Raw genomic sequence first — 25,350 nt, forward strand, 5'->3', positions numbered from 1 at the left:
GTAGGATCCACGGCAACCTGTCATTAGCGGCACCGCAGGTCAATGAACTAAAAATACCTCGCTTTGTGGAGGCAGTTGAGGCATCGTCTATGTGTGGCAACAGACATACGTCTTTCTTATTGATCTTCTTCAGCTGTTGTAATCGACACAGAAACGCCTTGATGAGCACGGCTGGTGATGCCCATAGGCTACACAAAGGTACTATAATGTCTTTTTCCGCCATTTTCTTGACCTCTCTATGTATGTTCGCCCGTTCAGCACAAGAAACGCGATACAGACGTCGATGAATAGGGTTTGCGTCGCCGGTGTCGATTCGATGCGTGGCAATTGTTGTGAAGCGCCGTTGGAGGTTGTCGAAATCAAAAACAACCCCGTACCACGCAAGCACACGCGAACCTCAGAGCGCGCGCAGGTGTAAGGTACGCGACTATCATTTTGCCGATTTCACTGGTGCGCAAGCTGATGGATCCTGCGGCACGTGTAGGAGTTGGAGGTGCTTCAGATGTTAGCGTGGAGATTAGACAGTAGTTTAGCGGTGATAATGTTGCAAGCGCAATTTCAGAAGGTAGAATATGTGTGGACAAACCAAATTTAAGCACAAGCAGATAAGCTTCATTGCTGACAATTTCGACGGTAGGGTCACATTTTGTGCCAAGGGGACGTCAATAATGGGGTTTGCAGCGTGTTTCCGTTCAGCAACAGATGGAAAGGTCTTCGAATGAACATAAGTAGTAGATTGGCGTGATAACTGCACGAGCTCTAGAGAACACAGCCGCATAGGGGTGGCCGCCAGAGTCTTCCAGACAAAAGGGAGTTCAAGTGAACTGACGCCGGTACCACTGTCGACGAGGGCTGAATGCGCGCACAAAAAGTCAATGCCCAAGATCACTTCGTATGGGAACTTCCAAGCACAAGAAACATAGCACTTCTCCGATGGCCAGATATACTGATGCTGGCAGAACACGTTCCAACTAATGTGGGTGTGTTTTCGTCGGCGACTCTTGCTGTATGTTGCACGGCAGATGTCAGCACTTTCTAGGTCGACGGCGGCCTAATTCTGCAGTCATGTTCTTCTACCTCATGCCAATATAGCCATTACATCTTTAAAACTTTTTTTGCAATTTTTTTCTATTCCAAAGAGGGGGGGCAGAAGCAGAGCCGACCAGTGCGGACGGCTGAATATCGGCTCCCGCTGTGTTAAATGTTTTTGGCAGGTTTTTTTGGCTGTCACGTTACACAATTGCATTATTCGACGCGGTTGGTCGCAAGGAACCTAAGAACACCGAACTTTCACTGGTGGGTGCTTTTGTGACTTTTCTCCGAGCTGTTTGCTGGTGGACCACACTGGCAAGGCGCTAAACCTAACGCGCTCAGCCTAACGGCAGAGCGGCGGCCGCTCGGCGAGACGCTCGCTCCAGACGCTCGGCGAGTCGCGGCGAGACGCGGTGCTATGGCCTCCAATCAAAGCGTGGTGATTGTTCAAGGCATGGATATTAGTCCGGAGGACGCGGAGTGCCCAGGCTGGGTAACAGCGCTGGCCAAAAAGAAGAAGACCGGGCCGGGCTAGCCGAGGATGCCGGGGCCCGAAGCGAAGAAAAACAGTGAGAAACGCGGCAGCCGCACTGCCGCACCACGGAGCGCGTTGAAGCGTACTGTGGACGCCTCGAGGCTCCCCAGATTACCGAGGGAGCAATTCAAGATCATCGTCCGACCTCGAGGGGGGCTGGACTTAAAGAAGTCGGATTTGATAATACTCGCCCGGGCGCTGGCCATGGCTGCGGCTCTGGCGCCGACACAAGTGCGGGATGACACGGTGTGCCCCAATGGCATCCAGAACATCCTAGTTATTTCCACGCCGCATGAGGCGAATGCGCGCGCCTACGCCAGAGTCCAAAGGATCCACACGAAGGAGGGCCCCTTCGACGTCGCAGCATACATGGCGGCATCGGATGACACCTGCAAGGGAGTGGTGCGGGCGGGTGGACCCTGTGATCAGCAACGCCGATCTAAAGGCGCTCATTGTCAACCACCGAAACCTCGAGGCATTAGAAGTACGAAGAATCAAGAAGAAGTCTTCGATCGATAAGCGGAGGCGATTAAGACACAGTCCGAAGCTATCGGGCAGCAATCCGAGACCTTCAAGAAACAGTCTGAGGCCATTGCTACCCTCAACCGCAGAATGGGGATAATGGAGGCTAAACTTCTTGACGTAAGCAGACTGAAGGTGGCCGGTAAGGTTACGAAAGCACATCCAGATTCCGAGGTGTCGGGCAAGTGCACCGCGCGCAAGGGGATGCTAACTAAATAGAGACACAATGGCGGACAACAAAGACAAATTATTTGTGTGGCAATGGTACTGCGCCAGCTTCAAGAAGCGCAAGGCCTCGCTACAACAGTTTGTGAAAGCCAAGCGGACGAACCACATTTCCTGCTCCCTACAGGAGACCCTTTGTGAGGAGGCGACCTTCTCGGGTTACCGCGTTGTGTCGACGAGTGGAGACCGTAGGAGAGGGGTAATCACGATGGTTAAGAAGGCAATTTCCTTCCAGGAGCACGAGATCACAATAGGCAGAGCTGACGCTAGCACTAGATTGGAGGCGCAGCTGGTTGAGATAATCCCTAATGGCAGTATCCAACAGAGCATATTCGTCTTCAATGTGTACAGCCCTCCGACAGATCAGAGACAGCGCTTTCGCGAACTCCTAGACAGGACAGTCGCCGCAGCGGGTGACAGTGCTCTGATGGTGGCAGGGGACTTCAATGCCCCGCACATGGCCTGGGTTTATAATAGACAAACGGCGGAGGGAGTGAACTTAGTGAGCACGGACTGCACGTTGATCCTAGTGGCGGACCCCGCTTTCCCATGAGGATAGGCACCTCGGTCTCGAGGGACACGATGCCAGATCTGGCTTTTGTTAGAAACACTGACACAGCCTGGGCTAACTTGCAAGAAAATTTAGGGAGCGACCATCACATGGTAGCGTTATCAATCAGGATCAGAGCGGCCCCGCTTAGGATATTTAAGTACGTTGATTGGGATCTCTTCCGAAAGATATGGGACGAAGATGAGTCGGAGTACGGTGCACTGGAGGATCTACTCGCGCAGGTCACGAGAGACTTTGAAAGGGCCACCAAGGATATATCCATGGACCTTAAGACCCCCAAGGTGGACGCGCGCCTGGCGCATCTCCTGGGGGCCAAGAGATCTGTGCTGGAGAGGTGGAAAACGCAAAGGCTAAACCGTAGGCTGAGAAAGAAGATCGCGGAGCTTAATAGCAGCATAGAGGCACATTGTCGGGAGCTCAACAGACAACAATGAAATGTAGCCTGCTCGGCAGCAGACGGGTGAATGCGCACGTGGGGAAAATGGAACCTTCTTAAGCACCTGCTCGATGATAAACAGACCAAGGGTAATCAGAGACTCGCCATAGATATACTTGTGCATAAGCAAAAACAGGGAGGTCATTCCGATACGTCCCTTCTCGGAGACCTGGCAAGGAAGTATCTTCCGGTAGGGAAGGATGAACTACGGGAATGCCCTCAATACGTGGGGCAGGACGCCCCAAAGCTCGATGATCCGTTTTCTCAGGCAGATATCAGGGAGGTGCTCCACAATCTCAATAGCAGGTCGGCCCCTGGGCCGGATGGCATAACCAACCGGGTTTTGAGGGACCTGGACGACCGCTCCATAAGCACCATTGCAAAGGGAATCAAGAAGGCATGGGAGGAAAGTAGAGTTTCGGACTCGTGGAAGCAGGTGACAGTGGTACTGATTCCTAAGCCTGGAAAGCCCCCAAGCCTGGACAACATCCGGCCCATTTCGCTCACGTCATGTTTAGGTAAAGTTGCCGAGCATGTTATACATAACAAGATCTCAAAACACATAGAGCGCGAGGGGTTGTTCTCGTACAATATGGTAGGGTTTAGACCTTCTCTTTCCACGCAGGACATCATGCTACTGCTAAAAAGACAGGTTATTGACAACAGGACTAGACACGTCAGGGGCATTCTTACACTAGACTTGTCGAAAGCCTTCGACACCGTGTCGCACGACTTCATCTTAAATGAGATTTCACCATTGAACTTGGGAGGTAGATTTTTCGCGTTTGTGGAGTACTTGCTGAGGGGCAGGACGGCGGTCGTCAAGGTGGGGCAGACTAAACTAGAACCATTCTCCCTAGGAAACAGAGGCACGCCACAAGGGGCGGAGATCTCCCCCCTCCTGTTTACCATTGCAATGTACGGACTCTTGAAGCGGCTGGCTACCATACCAAACGTGGGACACGCACTGTACGCCGTCGACAATACGATCAAGAGTTCGGGAGACTCGGAGGCGTCCGTGGAACAGGCGCTCCAGGAGGCCTTGGACGTGACCCAGTCCTTCCTGGAGGACACGGGTCTCCAACTCTCCCCGACCAAGTCAGAGCTCATACTATACAGACCGGCAAGGCAGGGAGTTCGGGGGCTCGTGCCGCTCGAGCAGATCCCCATAGATGTATACACGCGAGACGGCCAGAAGATCCCCAGAATGAATTCGATTAGAGTTCTAGGATTGTTGCTCGATGCCAGGGGCTGTAATGCCAAAACCATTGTGTATCTGACCGCCAAATCCGAGAATATTCTCAGATTAATCATGAGAGTCTCCAATAAGAAGGGGAGCCTTGGTGAGGACAACCTACTTAGTGTGCATCACGCTTTTCTTATGAGCCACATCAACTATGTGATCTCGGCCCTGCAGTGAACTAAGACTGAAAGGGACAAGCTTGACACGTTGATGCAAAAAAGCGTCAAGAAGGTACTGGGTATTCCGATCACGGCGAGCACGGACAGGCTCATGCAGCTCGACGTTCATGAAACCACCCTCGAACTCGCAGAGACGCAACGAGCGGCGCAGATCCTGAGGCTTTCGGGCTCCAGCGCTGGCAGGCGCCTCTTGCAGGCGGCGGGCTTGCAGCCGCGTTACAGTCACAGCGAGGCGGTTCAGCTGGACGAGAACTCCAGAGGAACCTACGTCATTGGTCCCTTCCTTACAAACGTTCACCCACAGCATAATGCGGGCTTGTGAGCAGCTCGTGCCAGGGCGATCTTGAAGAAAACGGTCGGCATGGAATCCTTCGTGGACGCAGCTCAATATGGGCGCTCCATTATATTCACGGTTATGGCAGTCAGCGAAAAGAGCGAGCTCCTATCTGCGGCCTCGGTAGGCGCTGTGACGGCCGACGTGGCAGAACAGTTGGCGGTGGCGCTCGCGATACAGGATTGAAAAAGGCCGTATATCTACACTGACTCAAGCACTGCCGTCAGGGCTTTCGCTTCGGGAATGGTTACGAGACAGGGGGAGGCAATTCTGAAAAGCAAATCCAGAAATAATTGTGACCCCATGCATTATATTATATGGTTCCCCGCTCACATGGGCGACAACGTGCTGCTGGGCCGCCCGAACCCCAATGAGGTTGCTCACCGCCGTGGGCGAGAATTAACGCGCCGCGACGGCGGTGGGGCTACATTGGATCCGGAGGAGCTCGGCCATAGCGGCCCCTTATTAACCTTTCATAAGATCGTATCCCATTATAAAGAGGAACGCAGGCGCTTGCCGCCTCCACACCCGAATCTATGCAGATCTCAATCCATCACGCTTAGGATGCTTCAGAGGAGGTCATATCCTTCGCGAGGTTGCTTGAGCAGGAGTTACCCAGAAATTGACCCACAGTGCCCGTAGTGTGGGGAGAAGGTTAGCACTCTATCTCATATGCTCTGGCAGAGTCCTCCGTTACGGGATACGTCCTTCACCAGCGAACAGGACTGGGACGAGGCCACATCTAGTACGGAACTCAAGCTCGAGTCCATGGCCGTCCAGAGGGACCCTGAAAGAGCGGAGAGGCTTGGCCTCCCGATTCCGACGTGGGAGCAGCCAGCGGCGAGCCGGGGGCCCCAACGGGTCTCCGCCGGCTAGTCCCTCAGGACCTCAATGAAAGTTCATTGTCTGTTTGTCTGTTACAAAAAGGAGGAGCAGGTATTGTACTAGGACGGGTCTTATACGGGTAATTATTATTTTCTGGCCAGAATGTACAGGTAAGTAGATCCCACGACAGCGCTAGCATCCAGATACGCGCCTCGAAACCATAAAGGTGCGATATGATACGGTCAACTGGACAATGCTCAGCAAGAATCTCACAACTTCTAGAGTTTACAAGCACTAAAATTGATAGAAGGCAAAGTGAAATATCTTTAAGTTAAAGTCAAGCTAGTTCCCTGCTTTTTGTTTTTTTCAGGCTGCACATCCCGTTCCGCATATCACGAGGTGAGACACTGGGGACAGTCACCTTCACAGTGGGCATGGGTGAGTTCTCTTCCTTCTTGTTCTGCCTGGTTGCGTGCGCAGCTTAACAACAGTGTCAGTGTTTCATTCAAGGAGGTTGAACGCGTATCGTCCATGTAGAATGGGCCAGTTTATTTCATGTAGCAGCTCTCTTTCTTTTTACGAGTGCAGAATACACCTTTTAGCACACGCGTCGATCTCATTGCCAATTGCACTTTGTAGTAGTACTGTGAAGGCTTAACCTTATAACTTCAAGACGGCACTGCGTCGTGCGTAGGCCCGTACATCATTGGACCATATGGACAGCACTGCATAGTTCAGATATGCAGGTCCAAGCATTATGAAAGATATAGTCTATGCGCAGGCACTGCCGGTTATGTATGTGGACAGTGGGATGTGGAAAGAAACAACATTCCATCAAATAAAAATTGCTCGCGAAGGTAAAATGTAATGCCACACAACTAATATACGCCTTGCAAACCTTAAATATTGTAGCGAGATATAAGCTATTCTTTGTCATCTGTACATGATCATCATCATGTGGGGCTCATATGGGGTTCTTCTTCATCATCGCTTGTGGGGCTGGCTCTCGAGTGTGCTCCTTGCTGTGGGCGTGGTCGGTTCGCCTAACCTTTTGACGCGGAATAAAAGCCGTGATTACTGCTGCGTCACAAGTGGTGGAGTGTGCTCTTCGGTCCCCCGTCCTCTGACTCCCCGCTCAACCTCCTGGAGCTTCGATCGGGTCGCCGATTGTGCCAGCTGTCCGCCAACATGTCGCAGGACGAGCCCACAGGCACTTCTACTTCCACCATCTCGGCCTCGACTACCCCAGCCGCTCCGTATTGGGTTGTCAGTGGGCACCAGCGTGATCCCCATCTGTTTGCTGGACTTCGCGGTGAAGACGTCGAGGATTGGCTGGACGACTATGACCGAGTGAGTTCGGCTAACCGTTGGGACGATGCGTCCAAGCTGCGTCACGTCGCCTTTTATCTGACAGGCGTAGCGAAGACTTGGTTTTTCAACCATGAGGTTGATTTCACGAACTGGGGTGCTTTCACACAGCAGCTCCGCCAAATCTTCGGCACACCGGCTGTTCGTTCTGCCCTCGCAAAAAAGACGCTCGACACTCGCAAGCAACAACCCGGTGAATCTTATACGTCGTACATCGAGGATGTGCTTGCTCTTTGTCGACGCGTGCACACAGCCATGACCGAATCAGACAGGGTTCGCCACATCCTCAAAGGCATCGGCGCTATTGCTTTCAATGCTTTAGCCATCCAGAACCCCACTACCGTCGCTGATATCGTCGCTACTTGCCAGCGCCTTGACGAACTGGAATCAGTACGGTTGCAGCCGGACACCACTGCAAACACTAGCGCCAACGACCCTACGTTACGAGCAATGATACGCGCAATAATTCGAGAAGAGCTCCAGTATCTTGGCTTAGCAGCAGGACCTATGCCTTCTCATGCCTCCGATACCAATCTGCGAGATGTCATCAAGGAGGAATTGGCATCCATGGCTGGTGCAGCGTACACGGACCCTCTAACACCTAGGGCCCCATCGACGTACGCACAAGTAGCCGCAGCTACTCCAGTCATCGTCCCACCGACGCCTCCAAAACCAACACCGGCTCACATCGCTTCCATGACTACCAGCGCACCTACCCAAACCAGCTATCCGCAGTGGCGTCCTCCTCGTCCCATCTGCTACTACTGCGGCTATCGGGGCCACATAGCGCGTTTTTGCCGCAAGCGCCAGCAAGACGAGCGTCGCGGCTATGACGTATACGAACGGGATGACTTTTCGCCCGGAGCTACTTTCCAACGTCTAGGGAGCTTCCATGACCAACGCCGTCCTTATGGTCCACCGCGCGGACGCTCTCCATCGCCTACTGTAGCATCCGAGACGGCTTACCGTCCTGCGAGACGCCGCTCGCCGTCACCCCTTCGCCGCTCTACGTCCCCACTGAGACCTGCTTCTCAATTCGCCGAGCGTCGTCCGGAAAACTAAATTATGCAGCTTTTGGAGGAAAAGCTGCATCGAACGACAGGACTGAAATTCCTCCATCGCGTCCGTACAATGTGATATTGGTTGTAGTAGAAGGTGTACAAGTAGAAGCTTTAATAGACACTGGTGCTAGTGTTTCAGTCATTCACCGTGATTTGTGTTCGCGACTTCGGAAAGTTACGACCCCCTATGAAGGACCTACGCTACTCGCTGCTCAAGGGGCCTCCATTCGACCTATCGCCATGTGCACAGCTCGTATTTCCATCGACGGACTTCTACATCACGTACAATTTGCAGTGCTAAGTTCGTGTGCCCAGCAGCTCATATTGGAATGGGATTTTCTTTCTATGGCCTCCGCCTCCATCTGCTGTGGACAACGCGTTCTCCATATGACCGACACGACCTATTCACTTCATGCAGATGACACACCCCTTCACTTCCTTGCTGCAGAAGATACCGCGTTACCTCCTCTCCATCAAAGCATCGTTACTATCACGTCTGATGTGATTGACTGCGGCGACGTGCTCGTCTTACCATCTGCACGCTGTCTTGCAAGAGGGATAGCCTTTGCATCAGGGCTCGTTAGGTTTGATGATGGCTCTGCACTTCTCTGCGCTACAAACCCGACATCCGAAAAGATTCTCATCCCTAAAGGCACTACATTGGCTTGCGCCACTGCATCAGAGTCTATATCTGTTATTTCCTTTAAACCAGCTTCCTCAGAAGGTCTCTGTACCGGACGGGCCGCATCTCCTTCAGCTCTTGCAGCTGCCATCAGTTCCGACCTGACACCTTCGCAGTCACAACAATTGCTTGCTTTGCTCCAAAAACATGAAGCTTCCTTTGACGCGCATTCATCTTCGTTGGGAAAGACTTCGATTACGACGCATCGGATAGAGACAGATGGTACATCCATCGTGCGCCGTAGACCATATCGCGTATCGCTAGCCGAGAGGAAAGTCATTGACGAGAACGTCACCGACATGCTCCAACGCAACATAATACGCCCCTCTGCTAGCCCTTGGTCTTCCCCCGTTGTTTTGGTTCGCAAAAAAGACGGCTCTGTTCGATTTTGTGTCGACTACCGAGCACTTAACAAGATCACACGCAAGGATGTATACCCTATGCCGCGAATAGACGATGCCTTGGATTCCCTGCAGGGTGCCGAGTACTTCTCCAGCATCGATCTGCGTTCCGGCTACTGGCAGATACCTATGCATGAGGACGATAAGGAGAAAACAGCGTTTTCAACACCAGATGGGCTCTACGAGTTTAATGTCATGCCATTCGGCCTTTGCAATGCGCCCGCAACGTTCGAGCGCATGATTGACACCGTTCTTCGTGGCCTAAAGTGGAAGACTTGCCTGTGCTATCTCGACGATATTGTTGTTTTCTCGTCAACCTTCTCTCAGCACCTGCAACGTCTGGATGAAGTTCTCACGTGCCTTGCCAACGCTGGACTTCAGCTAAACACCAAGAAATGCCATTTTGCGAGCAAGACGATCAAAGTTCTAGGTCACATTGTGAGCAAAGATGGCATTCGTCCTGACCCTGACAAGGTTTCCGCAGTTCAGCACTTCCCTCGTCCCGAAAAGACCAAAGATTTGCCTAGTTTCTTAGGCCTCGCTTCCTATTTTCGGCGATTCATACGGGGCTTCGCCTCAATAGCGTCACCTCTGCACAAATTACTGGGTTCTAATGTTCCCTTTGTGTGGTCTCCCGAATGTGAATCTGCGGTCACCCATCTGAAGCAAGCTCTTACATCTGAACCAGTACTACGCCATTTTGATGAAGCTGCTCCTACCCTCCTGCATACGGATGCTAGTGGTCACGGAATTGGTGGCATTCTCCTACAGCGAGACGACACTTTAGGTGAGAGGGTCGTCGCATACGCAAGTCGCGTTCTGACAAACGCCGAAAAGAATTACATCATCACGGAGCAGGAATGTCTAGCTATCATTTGGTCTGTGCAGAAGTTTCGACCTTATCTTCACGGCCGCCACTTTACGGTCGTTACAGACCATCATGCATTATGCTGGCTTTCGACGCTGAAGACCTTGTCTGGACGACTTGGTCGGTGGATTCTTCGTTTGCAAGAATACGACTTTACCATTACCTACAAGTGCGGGAAAAAAACACCAAGACGCAGACGCGCTTTCTCGCTGTCCGCTTCCTACGACACCATGCAATGGAGCTCCAACTACCATCCGTGACAAGCTTTCGCTCAATCCCTCCTCAGATGCTTTCTTGTTGGCCACTGTCGACGAGATGCCTCCACACGACAACAAATCCTTCCAATTTCATCAACTTGCCGACTCTTACTGTCGGCGCATCATTGAACACCTTCAAGGAGCTTCGCGCCCGCCTAACGCCCGCCTTCATCGGCAGCTGACGCAATTTAAGATTGACAACCGCGTCCTATACCGTCATGTCTATCACCCTGACGGTCAACGCTGGGTTCCTGTTCTGCCACGCTCTCTACGTGCTCATGTCCTGCGGGTTTCTCACGACGACATGACTGCTGGTCACCTTGGTTTCCAGAAAACCTATGACCGCATCAAAGGTCGCTTCTACTGGCCTGGATTGTCCGCCAGTGTAGCGAAGTATGTCGCTTCCTGCGCCCTATGTCAGCGTCGAAAGCTCCCTACATCAGCTCCCAGCGGACAACTGCAACCGGTTCCTTGTCCGTCGCAACCATTTGAAATCGTTGGCATTGACCTGTATGGTCCTCTTCCTGTGACTCCCACCGGTAAACGATGGATTGTGACAGCCGTTGATCACTTGACACGCTACGCCGAAACAACTCATGTGAGCTCTGCCTCAGCCTCTGAAGTTGCTGCATTCGTACTTCAATCCTTAATACTGCGTCACGGTGCTCCTCGCGTCCTCCTGAGCGACCGTGGAAAAGCATTCCTCTCGCAACTACTAGACGAAGTACTCCGAGCCTCCGGAACCACCCACAAGACTACCTCCAGTTACCATCCGCAAAGCAACGGCCTCACAGAGCGATTTCATCGCATGCTGTCAGACATGTTAGCCATGTACATTGACCCGGATCACAGAAACTGGGACGCAATTTTACCATTCGTGACCTTTGCATATAATACCGCCGTTCAACGCACGACCGGTTACTCGCCATTCTACCTTGTCTATGGTCGTTCGCCCTCTTCCTGTCTTGACGTCTCTTTCTTCGCGCCAACTGTCCATCAGTGTCCTTCCTCCTGCGAAGAATATGTGTCCCGCGTTCTGCGTTGCCGCCAGCTCGCCCGCATCAACACCGAAGCACGGCATCAGGACCGCAGGCAGCATTACGACGCCTCTCATCGCGTCGTGTGCTTCCGCCCTGGCGAGGAAGTGCTACTCCGGACACCAGTTCGTACTCCTGGCTTGTGTGACAAGTTTCAGCTTCGGTTCATCGGCCCCTACAAAGTCATGGAGCAGACTTCTCCAGTGAACTATCGCGTGGAACCAGTTATTGTTCCAAATGACCGCCGCTGCCGCGCCGCTGAGATTGTCCACGTTTCCCGTATGAAACCTTTCACGAGACGTTCACCGCCCCTTTGAGTTGCGGCCAGGATGGCCGCTCTCGCGCGAGGGGACATTAGTGTAGCGAGATATAAGCTATTCTTTGTCATCTCTACATGATCATCATCATGTGGGGCTCATATGGGGTTCTTCTTCATCATCGCTTGTGGGGCTGGCTCTCGAGTGTGCTCCTTGCTGTGGGCGTGGTCGGTTCGCCTAACCTTTTGACGCGGAATAAAAGCCGTGATTACTGCTGCGTCACAATATTGTTATTTTAGAGTAATTCGTGTAATGGGCTAGCCGTCCTGCTCCTTTCGTAATCCACCGGTGTAGACTGCATCGTCACGTGAATCCGAAATGATTCCCATAGTTCGCGCGGTTGCAGGGAGCATGCAATATGTATTGCGCCTGAATAACGCCAAGCTGGTGGTGACAATTTTCTCTAAGCAGACCAGACTTTGCTACTACACGCCATCAATTTATTGTCGCAAATTTTTCCCAGAAATTTTAATTTCCGTGTAATAGTTGGGCGCTTGCTCATATTGTAACTGGAGATGGCAGTTTGCCCCACAAGCGATGCCTGCCCTGCCCTGTTATCTACTCGGATAGTGCAAACTGCGGAAAATTGTACAGTATTTTATAATATTTTTTTTTCAATAAAGGAAAAAAGAACACAAGATAGGTATATTGTTCGCTATCAGTTCTTTCATCTGAATACCAGAGCTGCAAGGAAACAGAAAAAAAGAACTAAGGTAAATTCCGTTAAGGGCAATGATTTAGAAGATTCCTGTGCAAGATAAAATGTATTTAAATGCGTTACGCACAGGCATTTAAACCAGTGTTACCAAAGTATGGACATTATCGGGTACCTAATGCGGAAACATGAAGTGTTAAAGCCCTTTCTGAGGTGTATGCTTCGTGCATAAGATTTGGATGTCTAAATTTTGGTAATAAGTGATGCACACAACTCTGCCTCTGTGACAGTAGAACATAACGTGCAAAAGCTGTCAGTTGATGTTTTCGACATTTTTGCCGAAACGAAGGCAAGAAACACGACGCTAGATGTACTGCTTTTTATTGCGTTCTTTTATTAAACAACGCAATACACAACGTTACACGAGAAGGTAAACTTGCTCATATGAGTCATTGACTTCTATGGAAAACACGTAAAATTAAAAATCTACTGGTTAAAAGAAATTACCAAAAAGAAACTGCATTCTATTTTGCTGATACGGACAAATCAATACGAAGTTAGCTAGAGCCAAGCCTATAAACTCATCTTGATCTTGGCATATCATAGCTAAATACAACCAGCCGTCGATACTTCTTGACAACAGCTCGCATGAGTGCGTTGTCGGAGCAATAGAATCATGCCTCATCCTTCCTCGTGATTTAATAAGTGTGACATAAATAGCGCAATATTGAAACAACTATTTGGTCGTTTAGTGAAGAGCTTTTCTAACGAGCTCAGAATGCCGTCTTTAGACGTCGTAAAAAGCTTTAACTTGTTCCAGGGAACACCGCATTTTTTTTTCCTGAAATCACTTTAAAGGGCTCATCACCAAGCCATAGCAGGCTGTCACCAGGCCCCATAGCAAATTTTGGTTATACGCTGTACGTTGTTACATGTCCTCTAGGGAGCGTCCTGCTCGAAAAATTTTCACATCGGCTCATTAATAGCCGAGATAGAAATATTTCAATGCCGCAAATCCATGATTTCAGCAGGCGGGCTTCATTGCCAAGCAAGGCGCTCTCTCTACTTGCCCCGTCTAGCCTCCGCAAGCGAAATTACTTCCCTGCGTTCTCCCATACAGGACCTCGACGATCGCGGGACGCATGCGTCACAGGCTCCGCCTTCGTTTTTCTTTTCTTCTCGCTTTTTTCTTTCGGCGCTACGCACTTCCGCTGACAGCGTCACGCGCGAGCCGTTGCCTCGTTTCCGCAGCACAAGATTTTGCGCGCTGTGCACAAGGAAACATGACTAGCGGTATAATTCACTGCTACACGAATACTGAAGCAGAACAAGCGGAGCGCAGAGGATGTTCAAGCGCTGGAACAAAGTAGAAAATGGCGCAGTTTCGGTACCTGCGCACGTGAAGGCATGACCGTGGGAACAAGCAGACGAAGCGCAAGTATATTTTTCTTGCTTCGGTGTGAAGTAAAAGAAAACAAAACACGCGGAACTTCCGCTTGCGTGTTATATTATTATGCGAAGCATATTACTAGAGCTCAACCCAGCTCCTCAAGTGCGGGGGTGTCGCCTTCAATACCACGTGACACCGTGACGTCACGACAGAGGAGAAACGGGGCTCCAACTCGCGCCGTCGCTTGCGGCGTCGCCCCCCCGCATCGGACGCGGTGAGCGTCGAGCAACGCAGCGTTCGGCGCGACAACGAAATGTGCGCCTGAGCAAGCGCCGCACGCCTGAGCCGACGCCGACGACACCGGCTTTTCTGCGACACGAGCTCCTTAACGCTGTCGCGTTAAAATAAAGGCTAGTATGCTTCGCATCCTGGGCTTAACCTTACCTAAGCCACAGCCATTTTTTCTCTAAACTTCAATTCATCAATCCAAGCAACAGATCGCACACATAACGGATGTTGTCTTGAATAATTCTCGAAGTCACGTGTCACCCCGAGCGTCGTCACACTGCGGACACGAGTACGTAGGCGCATGCACACGAGTACGTCATCCTCTGTCTTGGAGCGCGGCGGCCGCGAGGAGAAGGAGAAATGGCGTTCGGTTTGAAATTTCATACCTTTCCGCAGCACCTTGCGATGTAATACTTTGCAGATACGTTCGTTATTGCGCAATGTATACTCTGGGCTTGTCAGCTCAATATAGCCATACCTGGTGAGGGGCTCTTTAACCACACGAAAATTACTCCACGTGTGCATGGTTTTCATCGGGTACTTCCTATTTTCAAAAGTGATTTCGAGCGACTTTGCCTTCACCCAAGAAGCACGACTCATATAGGGTCTCCAACTATGCGTGTGAAATCTATGTCGTCTTTGTGATAAGCTTGTGTGATACTCTATGTCGACTTTTGTGATAAGCTTGTGATGCGCTTTTTGAAACACTCCAATCCGCTAATGTTACTTCCCATGCTATTCAATAAATTAGAAATGCTCTAATTATAATTATTTCTTAATTCTAATTAGGCATCTAATTATAAGTAAAGTAATAAGACAGTGGTCAGTCATCGTATTCTAGTCCCAATAGAAAATTTTTCTGATTTAACGCCCACTGTGCGCTGAATTTTAATTTAGCAAGGTGACTCACTACGCTACCTGATGATTTAATACCTGATGGTGTGGGTTAACAATGAGCACGCAAACAAGTCCTAAGTTAAGTCACCAATTCCTTTTTCGTCACTACAACGCTTTGCCTGAGTGAGGTTTCACCAGCTTGTATGAACTTAGCGCATACGATATGCAATGTTCAAACCTACTTACAAATCAGCTTTTACATCATTGCCCATCTTTGTAATGTCCACTCAATTTATTATTCTGGGAGAGTTGCATCGGATGTGTGAGACATGACACTTGCGGTGTGTACAAGAAGGGCCCATGCTTGGCTGAGTTTGTGTAAGTTCGTTCATCTTAGCTGCACAGCGCAAAAATGAACGTGGGCACACAGGGTTTGCTGCGAGCTGATGTGACGTCTTTTAAAGAACAAAAATGACTTTTTTGAACTACCTTCTTTGCTACCTCACAATACACCTTCCATATGCGGGATTTCTAGAAAGAAATGAGAACCGGAAACATAGAAAGTCCAAAGCATTGGTGTGTCTTGTGTTTTTGGTCGTTGTGCAGGCAATATAAAGATGTCGTCTGCATAATGTTACATATGTGTGACTGGTCTGCAAAGCCATGGAAGATTAGCAGTGCTACACAGAATTTTTTTCATAACATATCTGCCCGTGGAGGCACCATTGATAAAAGGAAAGTATACCGCAAGTCACAATTTATAAGTGTAATTAGGAATGTTTAAACGTGGTGACTTTCAAACCTGAGTAATTCAACATGTACTTTTGCCGAAGAAATGTGAGGCAGAGGAGCACGGGGCCCTCAGTTAACAATGGCAGTTAATTGAAACGATAGTTTTGGGTACGCTCGGCATTGTGATGCTATCATAGGTATGCATATGAAACAACCGCAGTGAGTAGTATTTGTGGCTTTGTGATTAACGTCCTGCATAAGTGGTGATTGAAAGTCACCACCCTCTCCACAACTGCAACACTTGTAGCTTATTATCATACCTTATTGCATGTGACACTGTCGTTACAAACGATAAGTGTAGGGATGTTTAGTTGTGCTGTGTTTCCGTTTCAACCGTACGTTGAAACGAATCGTATCGAATGAATTCACAGATGTTCATGTTCACAAGAGCATTTGCCGTTGGCCGGCGACGTCCCCTAATCATGTGTTCAGTATTATAGGGAAACATTTTCTCTTACAAACACCTCCCTACAAAACAGGCATCGCCTTGCCTCTGTTGCATCTTATTCTGCGAGGTTGAGTGTCAGGTGCTTTGCAAAACGGTGCGTAGGCTAGAGAGGCGGAAGGGAACCTACAGCTCTCTGGCCGCCGATCACACAGCATTTCTCACGCGGGATGTGCGGGAAGTCTGCAGTTTCTTTTTTGAGAAGTACTTACGCGAATGGTAACCACTGTATTATTACATAGAACTCGGTACTCTTGCTTCGTAGGAATAGTATGCGTATGCATAATGACCATTTCTTTCAGATCTCACCCCACTGGAAGGGACGGTCTATTTTACGGATTTCGAAAATTGTGTCGTGGTGAACGCCGAATACTACACAAGAGACCGTAAGTCCATTATTCGGGTGGCGGAATAGAAGCAATTTTTGGTGGGGATATATGCCACAGCAGTCGCATATTCAGCGCACCGAGTGCACAAGGAAGTATGACCTTTGAACCTATACCAATCCATTACGCAAAGAGAGGGGTCTGTTCTCTTTGCCGAAAATTGTTGCTCAAGCCATCTAATAATTGTAACGTCAAAACCAATCTCAACGATGGGCGGTGAATGCTGCAGACGGCTTGGTATCCAAATTGTACCATGGTCGCTTTTTCTGAGACATTCAAAAAGTGAAAATAGGGTCAGGTGACAATATGAGGCAATAAACAAAGCGCAAAGTAGACTAAAAATGGTGTATTACATAAATAAAGCTTCGAAAAAGCTTCAAATAGGCACAATATAGCGGTTATGTAGTCAGCACCTGTAGCAAACTTCGTCAGCTGACACTCTGCTGTAGTCAAAACAGTGCAAGGATTTCTTACGATGCACCAAATCTTTTCTTGTGGGAGCAAAGGGGGAGGGCAGCTGATTTATGTAGTTCATAAATTTGCTTTTGTCGGAAGTGCTATGTGGGGCAGACCGGGAGGAGCGCGGAATGGAACCCAAAAAAGCTCTACGTCACAGCGAAACAAGGGCTTTCAGCACCTTGCAGTCACGGCAAAAGCTACAACTATTATTGCTTGCAGAAATTGAGATGTTAGGAAAAATGACGCACAATAATACGCGTGATTTATTTGTAGCTTTAGTGATCAGACAGTGCCATCATTGCATTAGAGACGCGTCTTTTAACTTAAGGGAATGCGATAATAGGTTGCTCGAAAAGATCCGACAAACCCTTTACCTCTCATAATGGGCCCGGTGAGTTTTCTTTTTACCGCAGCAGCGGTTTTTGTAGACGCTCTCCAGAGACCTCTGTTGCCCGGATGCAAAGTATGTTATCCCCTGGGTTGCTGGAGATGCGGCCTTCCCGTTTGCAGCGACCAGGTAGCCGTTTTTAACCCGTTTGACCTCTTCACGGAAAGTGAGTTGTGTTGTATACTTTCCCTGCACCTCACATAACCTCGGCAGCAAGGTTCAGACGTTTTCATAGTGGTCTTGTGAAGATTTTTCTCTTATAAGCGACTCGCCGGCAGCGATACGCAACTACGCTAGTGGTCGGATCTCCCGGGAAGCGGCCCGCATTCTCCTAATTCAACATCGCAAAATTTGCTGCAATAACGACAGTTTCCTCGTATGGACCCCGACCACACGGACCCTCCACTCCGGGGAAACGAGGCGGCCCATGCCGCTGCTGGAGGATTTAAAAGCCGAACCGTGGCGCCCGCCGGCAATCGCGATGTCTCGCCCACCGCGAGAGCGATGCGGGAATGGACGTGGGTGGATCACATGAGCACTTTCAGAGACATCACGCAACACTACAGATTGAACAGATGTAAATACCCATGACTGTACGCCAAACGAAACAAGAAACAGGCGGTTGCCTGGATGCAACTACAAACACACACATAGCCGAACCCGACGATGCTTCACCTCTGCTACCACGACATTTATTCGTCCGGCGATTGTAAAGCGTGCGGAGCCAGAGCGACGCTGCAGCGCATGCTGTGGGCATGCACCGTAGCGAGCAGCAGGAGTCCCCGACGAACGTGGTAGACATGACAGTCTGAAACCGAGGGGCGCGTTGGGAGGCGGCTCTGCTCAGCCACGACCTCGCTGGTCAAATGTGGGCCGTCGGGCACACCGTGGAAGCCACCCGAGTCCAAGAACTCGAGCCCGTCACCTTGGCTAGGGTGCTTATGGCCCCACCCCGCCCAAATTGCCGGGCATTTACAATAAAGTTTTCACTCACTCATAGAATGAAGGATAAGCCTATGGTCATGCAGGGAGCTCTTGATGTGACTTAATGAAATGAAGTCGCTATCTGCCACCGCTGTGGCAAAACACGGTGCAATACACCGCGCCTGGTCGTATGGAGATGACGCCGCCAATGCATAGCAGAAAAATATGTATCTCTTGAGCCATGACGCCGGCAGAAGACACGCGCGCTTGCCATTGCTATTTATTGATGTTGCTTCAGACAGCATGGGCTAGCATGCGTGCTTCCATCGCTCGACAATCAACCGTCTGAACCGTCACGCATGTTTCACCACAGCAGTGGTTTTTGACAATTATAAATAGTGGGCAAATATAGAAACTTGGGAGCTATATTAGGAGCAGTCAGGAACATGGCACTCGTTGAAAAAGACGCCTACACTTTTCGCCTTAAATCGCGACATCTACCATTCTGCTATCGAAGTTACCCAATTCCTCGTCGTGCGTGGCTACTTCTGACCTGCCATAAACAATGACATGTGGAACTTAACGGAAGCTGTACTTTGTGCACGGCCAAAACACCAAAGAGACGTTTCACACTAAGCCTCCGGCTCATTCTTTCCTGCCATCCAGCCAGCGTTGTTTCGACCACCTGCTCATCGACGTGGTTGGAGCACTTCTTTCGTCACGTGGTTTCGTCTATCTGCTATGGATAAAGGACAGTTTTGCGCGTTGGTATCATGCCATGCCCATGATAAACAATATTACTGAATCTGTTGCCAAAGCCTCCTTCCCCACCTAGGTCTCGCGCTTCCGTTGTCCGGGACTGTCACAGCACATGGCAGGTAGCTGTATAATCCCGCTATTGTGCCCCGTCTACGCTTTGTCCTGTTAACACCAGGATGCAGTAATATATTGTAATTGTAACGAAAAAAAGTAACGCGTGGATGAGGCTTGTCAAATCGTCTATGCGATTCATGCAGCGCGCCGCCACTGAGCCAGATGGATAGTAGCGCTTCGGCCGAGTGTGAGCTGCTTGGACTTTCAGCTGTTGCTGCTCAGTGTCGCTTGACGGCCAGCTTACACTTGACACTACCTACTGAGCTGTTGAACATGCCCCTTTACACAATAAACAAAAAATCTAATTGAAAGCAACAGGACTGCGCAAATAATGTTAACGAGGAGATTATTCTCAAGCTGTAGGACAGCCAAAAATTAAGCAGAAGAAACTTGAACTGACACTCACATGTGCCTATAAATTTCACTGTATTGCTCTCAAGGACAGTTAATTCTGTTACGTTATTTCGTTTAACAACGTTCTGTTAAGGTAACTTTATGAAAAAAGCTGCAGGGCCCTGGAGGTGTTATTTAGGCAGGGATACAGCAAGCATACAAAAACGTGAAATCTATGCGCATATACAATAACACGTTTCGTAGTACGAAAAAAAGCCATAACGGCTTACTAATAAACAATAATGTTGGTAATCCTACACCAATTTTAGGGACACTCCCGAAGAATTTCGACCCGCCCTGGTTACTTAGTGGCTGTTGTGTTGGGCTGCTAGGCACAAGGTCGCGGGATCGAATTCCGGCCACGGCAGCCGCATTTCGATGGGGGCGAAATGCGAAAACATCCATGTACTTAGATTTAGATGCACGTTAAAGGACCCCAAGTGGTCGAAATACCCGAAGTCCCCACTACAGCGTTCCTCATAATCAGACCGTGGTTTTGCCACGTGCAACCCCATAATTTAATTTTCCTTTCTAGAGAATTTAGGCTGCGGCGGTAGCCGTCGGTGGGAAGTTCCACATAAAAGTTAAATGTGATAAGATCATATCCTGCCCCACGTAGCCATATGCTGTAGGCGCGAGGAATAGCGTGAGAGGGTGAGGGTATCAGCTGAGAAGGATGGTGTGAATTGAGAAGGCGCGGCGTCTTTGCGCTCGTTCAGTGTCTTGCGCAAAGGGAGGGCGGAGGAATTTGAGTGTGCGGCAGAGACATTACAATTGCTAGTAAGTACAGCGGGGCGTGGCGCTTCCGGAGGCGTCGTGCTTTTGTGCGCATGAGCAAGTAAGAACGAGTGCGAAAGAGAAATTTTGGGCTTTCGCTCCGTGATTATATGACCGTGCCCAGGCACTACGGAGAAGTTTCTCAGCGCCTCTTGAATGGGTTTGCCCATAAGCACTGTGAAGTGGGGTTCAGTTGGTTTACGCTGGCTGCTGGAGTGGTGAAACACGTGAAGCAGTGGTAGTTCTAGGCACCCTAGCATTGGGCACTGACACCCCATTTGGCGACCGCTGTTTCAGAGACCGTCTCACGCCTGCGTCGCTCGTCGTAAGTCAGTCATGTCGGATCATAGCTCTGTTGTGCCTTAAGGTGATATGCCTTGAAAATGACGTCACAGATGTTTCCGTAAGAGAAGTAGGGACCGTTGGAGAGACCGGGACGCATATATTGAACATCCAGAAGGCAGTGTGCCTTAGCAACTGCGGTTGAAAACCAGCGGCTGCAAGGCCGCGGGTGACGCTTGATGCCTCTAAAACTGCTATGAGTATACGCCGCGCCACCCTAACGTCTCTTACGCTAACCTAACCTAGCCTATCCGACGGATCAGCTTACTGTCCGTCTCGTAGAAAATATTTACTAAGGTGATCACAAATAGAATGAAGAACACCTTAGACTTCGGTCAACCAAAGGACTAGGCAGGATTCCCTAAAAGGTACTCAACAATAGACAATATTCACACTATCAGTTAGGTGATAGAGAAATGTGCGGAATATAACCAACCCTTATACATAGCTTTCATTGATTACTAGAAAGCGTTTAATTCAGTCGAAACCTCAGCAGTCATGGAGGCATTACGGAATCAGGGTGTAGACGAGCCGTATGTAAAATACTGAAAGATATCTATAGCGGCTCGATAGGCACAGTAGTCCTCCATAAAAACAGCAAGAAAATCCCAATAAAGAAAGGCGTCAGGCAGGGAGATATTATCTCTTCAATGCTATTAACATCGTGTTTTCAGGAGGTATTCAGAGACCTGCATTGGGAAGAATTGGGGTTAAAAATCACTGGAGAATACCTTAGTAACTTGAGATTCGCTGATGATATTGCCTTGCTTAGTAACTCAGGGGAACCAATCCAATGCATGCTCACTGACCTGGAGAGGCAAAGCGGAAGAGTAGGTCTAAAAATTAATCTGCAGAAAACTAAAATAATGATTAACAGTGTCGGGAAGAGAACAGCAGTTTACGATAGGTAGCGAGGCACTGGAAGTGGTAAGGGAATACTATGGATCATATTCACCTAAGCAAGCAAAAAATACACTGTTTCATCCCTCTTCTAATCCAGAGCCTGCAAGCACTAAGCAAACTCAAGCGTATTGTGCATACATTCATTGGAAACATGCATGGAACGTATAGAGATGCGGCGTGAAGTCAAGCTGTAAAAAAAAAGAAAGAAAGCACGGGACCTTGTCAATGGCTCATGCCCCCTTAAGCAATGGCTCATACCCACCTAAAGCTGAGGCTACAAGCGCTCAGCAAAATGAACATGCATTCACTGAAATCACCCATAGAGCACACAGAACAGCATGCGTTTCACTCCTCTTCTGAGACGATGCAACGTAATGTCGAAGAGAAATGTCGTTAGCGCTAGTCTGACTCCGCTATACGAGCACGCGAAGCCGCAGCTAAGTCTCGAAAACTATGTGAAGAAACCAAACTGCGAAAGCAGCAATGCGACGATGTGAAACGGCGCATTACCAAATATGCAGCAAGTTTTTCGCAGTAACGTCTTCAGAAGTGTAACGCACTGCCGAACTTTTTATTTATTTCATTCTGCCATGGCCATGGACGAGAACCAGTCGTTGAAGGAGCTTGTGTAATAGCGACGAAACTTTGAACTATCGTTGAGCATAACTGGTGACAAGTGCGGATAGGGTAAAAAATGACCATATCATGTCCACGGAACAAATTACGTAATATAAATCTATATGTTGTGAAACTGTACTATACACGTATGCTCGACAGCAAATGATAAGCGCTTTCTTTGGTCATGATCCTGACCTCGTGTAAATGTAAGCTTATCAGAATCCATAACCCAACGAGTGCGCAACAAGCGATGGAAGGAAAAAGAATAGCTTTAGAGGCAGCATGATGGTAGTATGGATTTAATTAAGGGTATGTGCATCTAATTCTAGGAACTGTATAATGCACACGTGGGCAGGCTATACAATACGTTGAGAAGATAAGAGGTAGCGTGTTAGAGTTGCAGTATTGTTGCCAAGAAAAGCGACTCGAGGCCGAGTTGTACTCGGCAACTTCAAGTAGATAGCATGGAGTCCCGTAGTGGGAAATGGAGCTATCTCGAGCACTATGGAAAAACTGATCGTAATGAAGCTAGCATAAATAGACTGACGGAAATAACTATGTTTAAACACTATTGTTAAAGGCTGCCAAGAATCCGTCTTATCAGCACTCACACGAATATAAACTGCGCCCACAAAAGAATAGGAATTTAAGTGGCTGCAATTAATAACTACCAACACCGCCACTGTATTTATTTGCTGCACAGCTGTTTTCTTCTTTTTCTCTTTAAAGAGTGCATACTCTGGACCCGGAGAGAATTCAAGGACAATGTGCCGCAAGACTGCATCGACCACTTTGTTGACACATGCGGAGTGATCGTTCCTGAGCACAGCCGGGACTTGTGCCCCGATGGAGAGGGCGACTACTAGCTTCAGCATAGGAGCCTCCTCATTTGAGCATGTCTCGGAATTCATGGGGGGGTGAGAAAGCAGCATAGAGAAATGGGCGCATTTTACTGTTGCCACAGAATCACGAGCGATTGAGCTCAAATCTACTTCCTGCGCTTCACTCGTGCTAATAAAGAACTGTTAGAGCCCTCCATGGAACGCATCATTACACTACACCTCAGTTATTTCCTCGCAAATTTTGCTACTAATATCAGCTGCTGTAATGCTTGACGACTTTTATTGTGCTTAACTTTGGCTGACTGTCTGGCAATATTTTGATTAGAGCTTCGTGGGCTGAGCTGCTAGCCCCGCTAAGCTTTAGATGTGACATAGGAACATCGTTATTGCTTCATACAAGACTCAACGGTTCTCTTAATTGAGAGATTAATGATCTCAACCAAGAATTTATTTGGTTCAGAAGCATATTGTGCAGCAAAGCCCATTAAAGCGGTGGGGACGATACCTTGACGCACGAAGAAATTTTCTTTAGGGGTAGGAAAAACTAACTGAAATTCTATAATAAATACTTTTCACAGTTATTTCGAGTGCTTCAACAAGGCTCCGGGCTTCCAAATGAAGCGGCTGCCCCGATCAATGAATAAAAATATACGATGAGGCCCTCCGACTTTCTTCTTGGTGAAAATTTGTTCAGCAAAACGTAGGCCTATCTAGAAGTTTTGTACACTGCCCCTTCCACATTCTGTGGAGCTTTACGGCAATGTACCAGTAACTGATTGTGTACAATATAGGCAAAACTACATTAGAGACTATCGGCGAGTATAAAAAGATTTCAATAACAGCGGTGAGATAGCACTCCCTTCTAACAGCGTATGCAGTTAGTCACTTAGTCGTAACATTGGTTGTGCGGCAATGCACTATTTTGGCCAGGGATGTGCGAATTCGCACGACAGGAGCAAATCATTTTGGTACCTCCCTGCAGAGTACACATTGACTTGAAGAGGCGCGAAATTTGAAGAGTAAAGCGGTTTCCTATAGCTGGTTTTGAAAAAGTAAAGGCTTAGTCAGTTCCATCAAGTCTCTGTCTACGCGCAGATTTTGAGAAGCAGCAGGGTCGGAGAGATTGTGCTGATGTGCGTGTACGTTTCGTGTGTCTGTGTGTGAATAGGCATGCATGCGTGTATGGGGGCAGCTGTGATCCTTCGCGAGCGCGTCTTTGCGTATAGCTGTGTATCGCGTCTTTGTGTGTCTTTGCGTATAGCGTATACCTTTGCGCATAGCCGCATTTACCTGTGCGAGTCCATGTGAGCGCGCCTACGCGTGCACACGTGCTTTAATGTGTGTGCGTGCATGTTTACATTTTTCTGCGTGCATGCATGGGCACCCGTGAATGTACATGTGCGCGAACATGTGTGTTCGGGCTTGAGCATGCGTTTATGTGAAGAAGTGCGTGCGGTCGTGTGCGCGCATGCCTATTGCCTGAGGTTGTGTGTGTGCATCTATATGTGTGTGTGTTTGTGCGTGTCCATGCCTACTGTGCGTGGATGTATGGGTGTGAAGGCATATGCGTGCGTCGTCTCCTATCTTATCCGTGCCCTCTGAGAGAAGCTGCGAATACAGTTCAGTTATACTCATGAATAAATCGACGACACAAGAACAAATGACGCTATTATTCTTTTAGGCGTTACGTCTTTCTGAAAGCGAAACTGGCGCCAAAGGAAAAAGAAACCCTCTGACGTCTGTATCAGTACCCTGCATTTCTTTGCAATATCACCATCAGCACGGTCCCTCGAGAAGCTGCCTAGCGGTTCACATTCGTTACCTTCCTTCCTTCAGCGGCCGCGCAATGTCTTGATGCCGGTAACGTGGTAAATCTCCACGATCATTATGTCGTATAGCTTCTGCGACACAGCAAGTTTGCGGCGGTACACGTTCGCCGCTATGTCGAAACAACAGTTAAGCAGAAACTTCACGGGAGTTGTATAAGTATGCGTAGGCATCATGCCACTTGTTCATATCCACGCATACGACACGACGTATGTTTACCGCGATTGACGAAACAGTACACGGTTCATCAAATGTGTGCTTTATTGCCCTTGTAATTTGTTTCGGCTCTTGATCCGATCGGTATACACACTTATCAAC

At 49.0% G+C, this 25,350-nt stretch overlaps 1 protein-coding gene across 1 annotated transcript in view; it reads left to right on the forward strand.

Moving 5' to 3' along the window:
- Positions 1-23,327, forward strand: part of LOC135900530 (uncharacterized) — a 129,001-nt gene extending 105,674 nt beyond the window's left edge. The window contains exons 3-5 of the mRNA XM_070539565.1: positions 6,273-6,340; positions 16,603-16,686; positions 23,093-23,327. Coding sequence (XP_070395666.1) covers positions 6,273-6,340; positions 16,603-16,686; positions 23,093-23,229 — 289 coding nt within the window. The 3' untranslated portion in view covers positions 23,230-23,327. The remainder of the gene's footprint in view (positions 1-6,272; positions 6,341-16,602; positions 16,687-23,092) is intronic.
- Positions 23,328-25,350: the final 2,023 nt, after the last annotated feature.

Source organism: Dermacentor albipictus, chromosome 5 (genome assembly GCF_038994185.2).
Source record: "Dermacentor albipictus isolate Rhodes 1998 colony chromosome 5, USDA_Dalb.pri_finalv2, whole genome shotgun sequence".
Lineage (NCBI taxonomy): Eukaryota > Metazoa > Arthropoda > Arachnida > Ixodida > Ixodidae > Dermacentor > Dermacentor albipictus.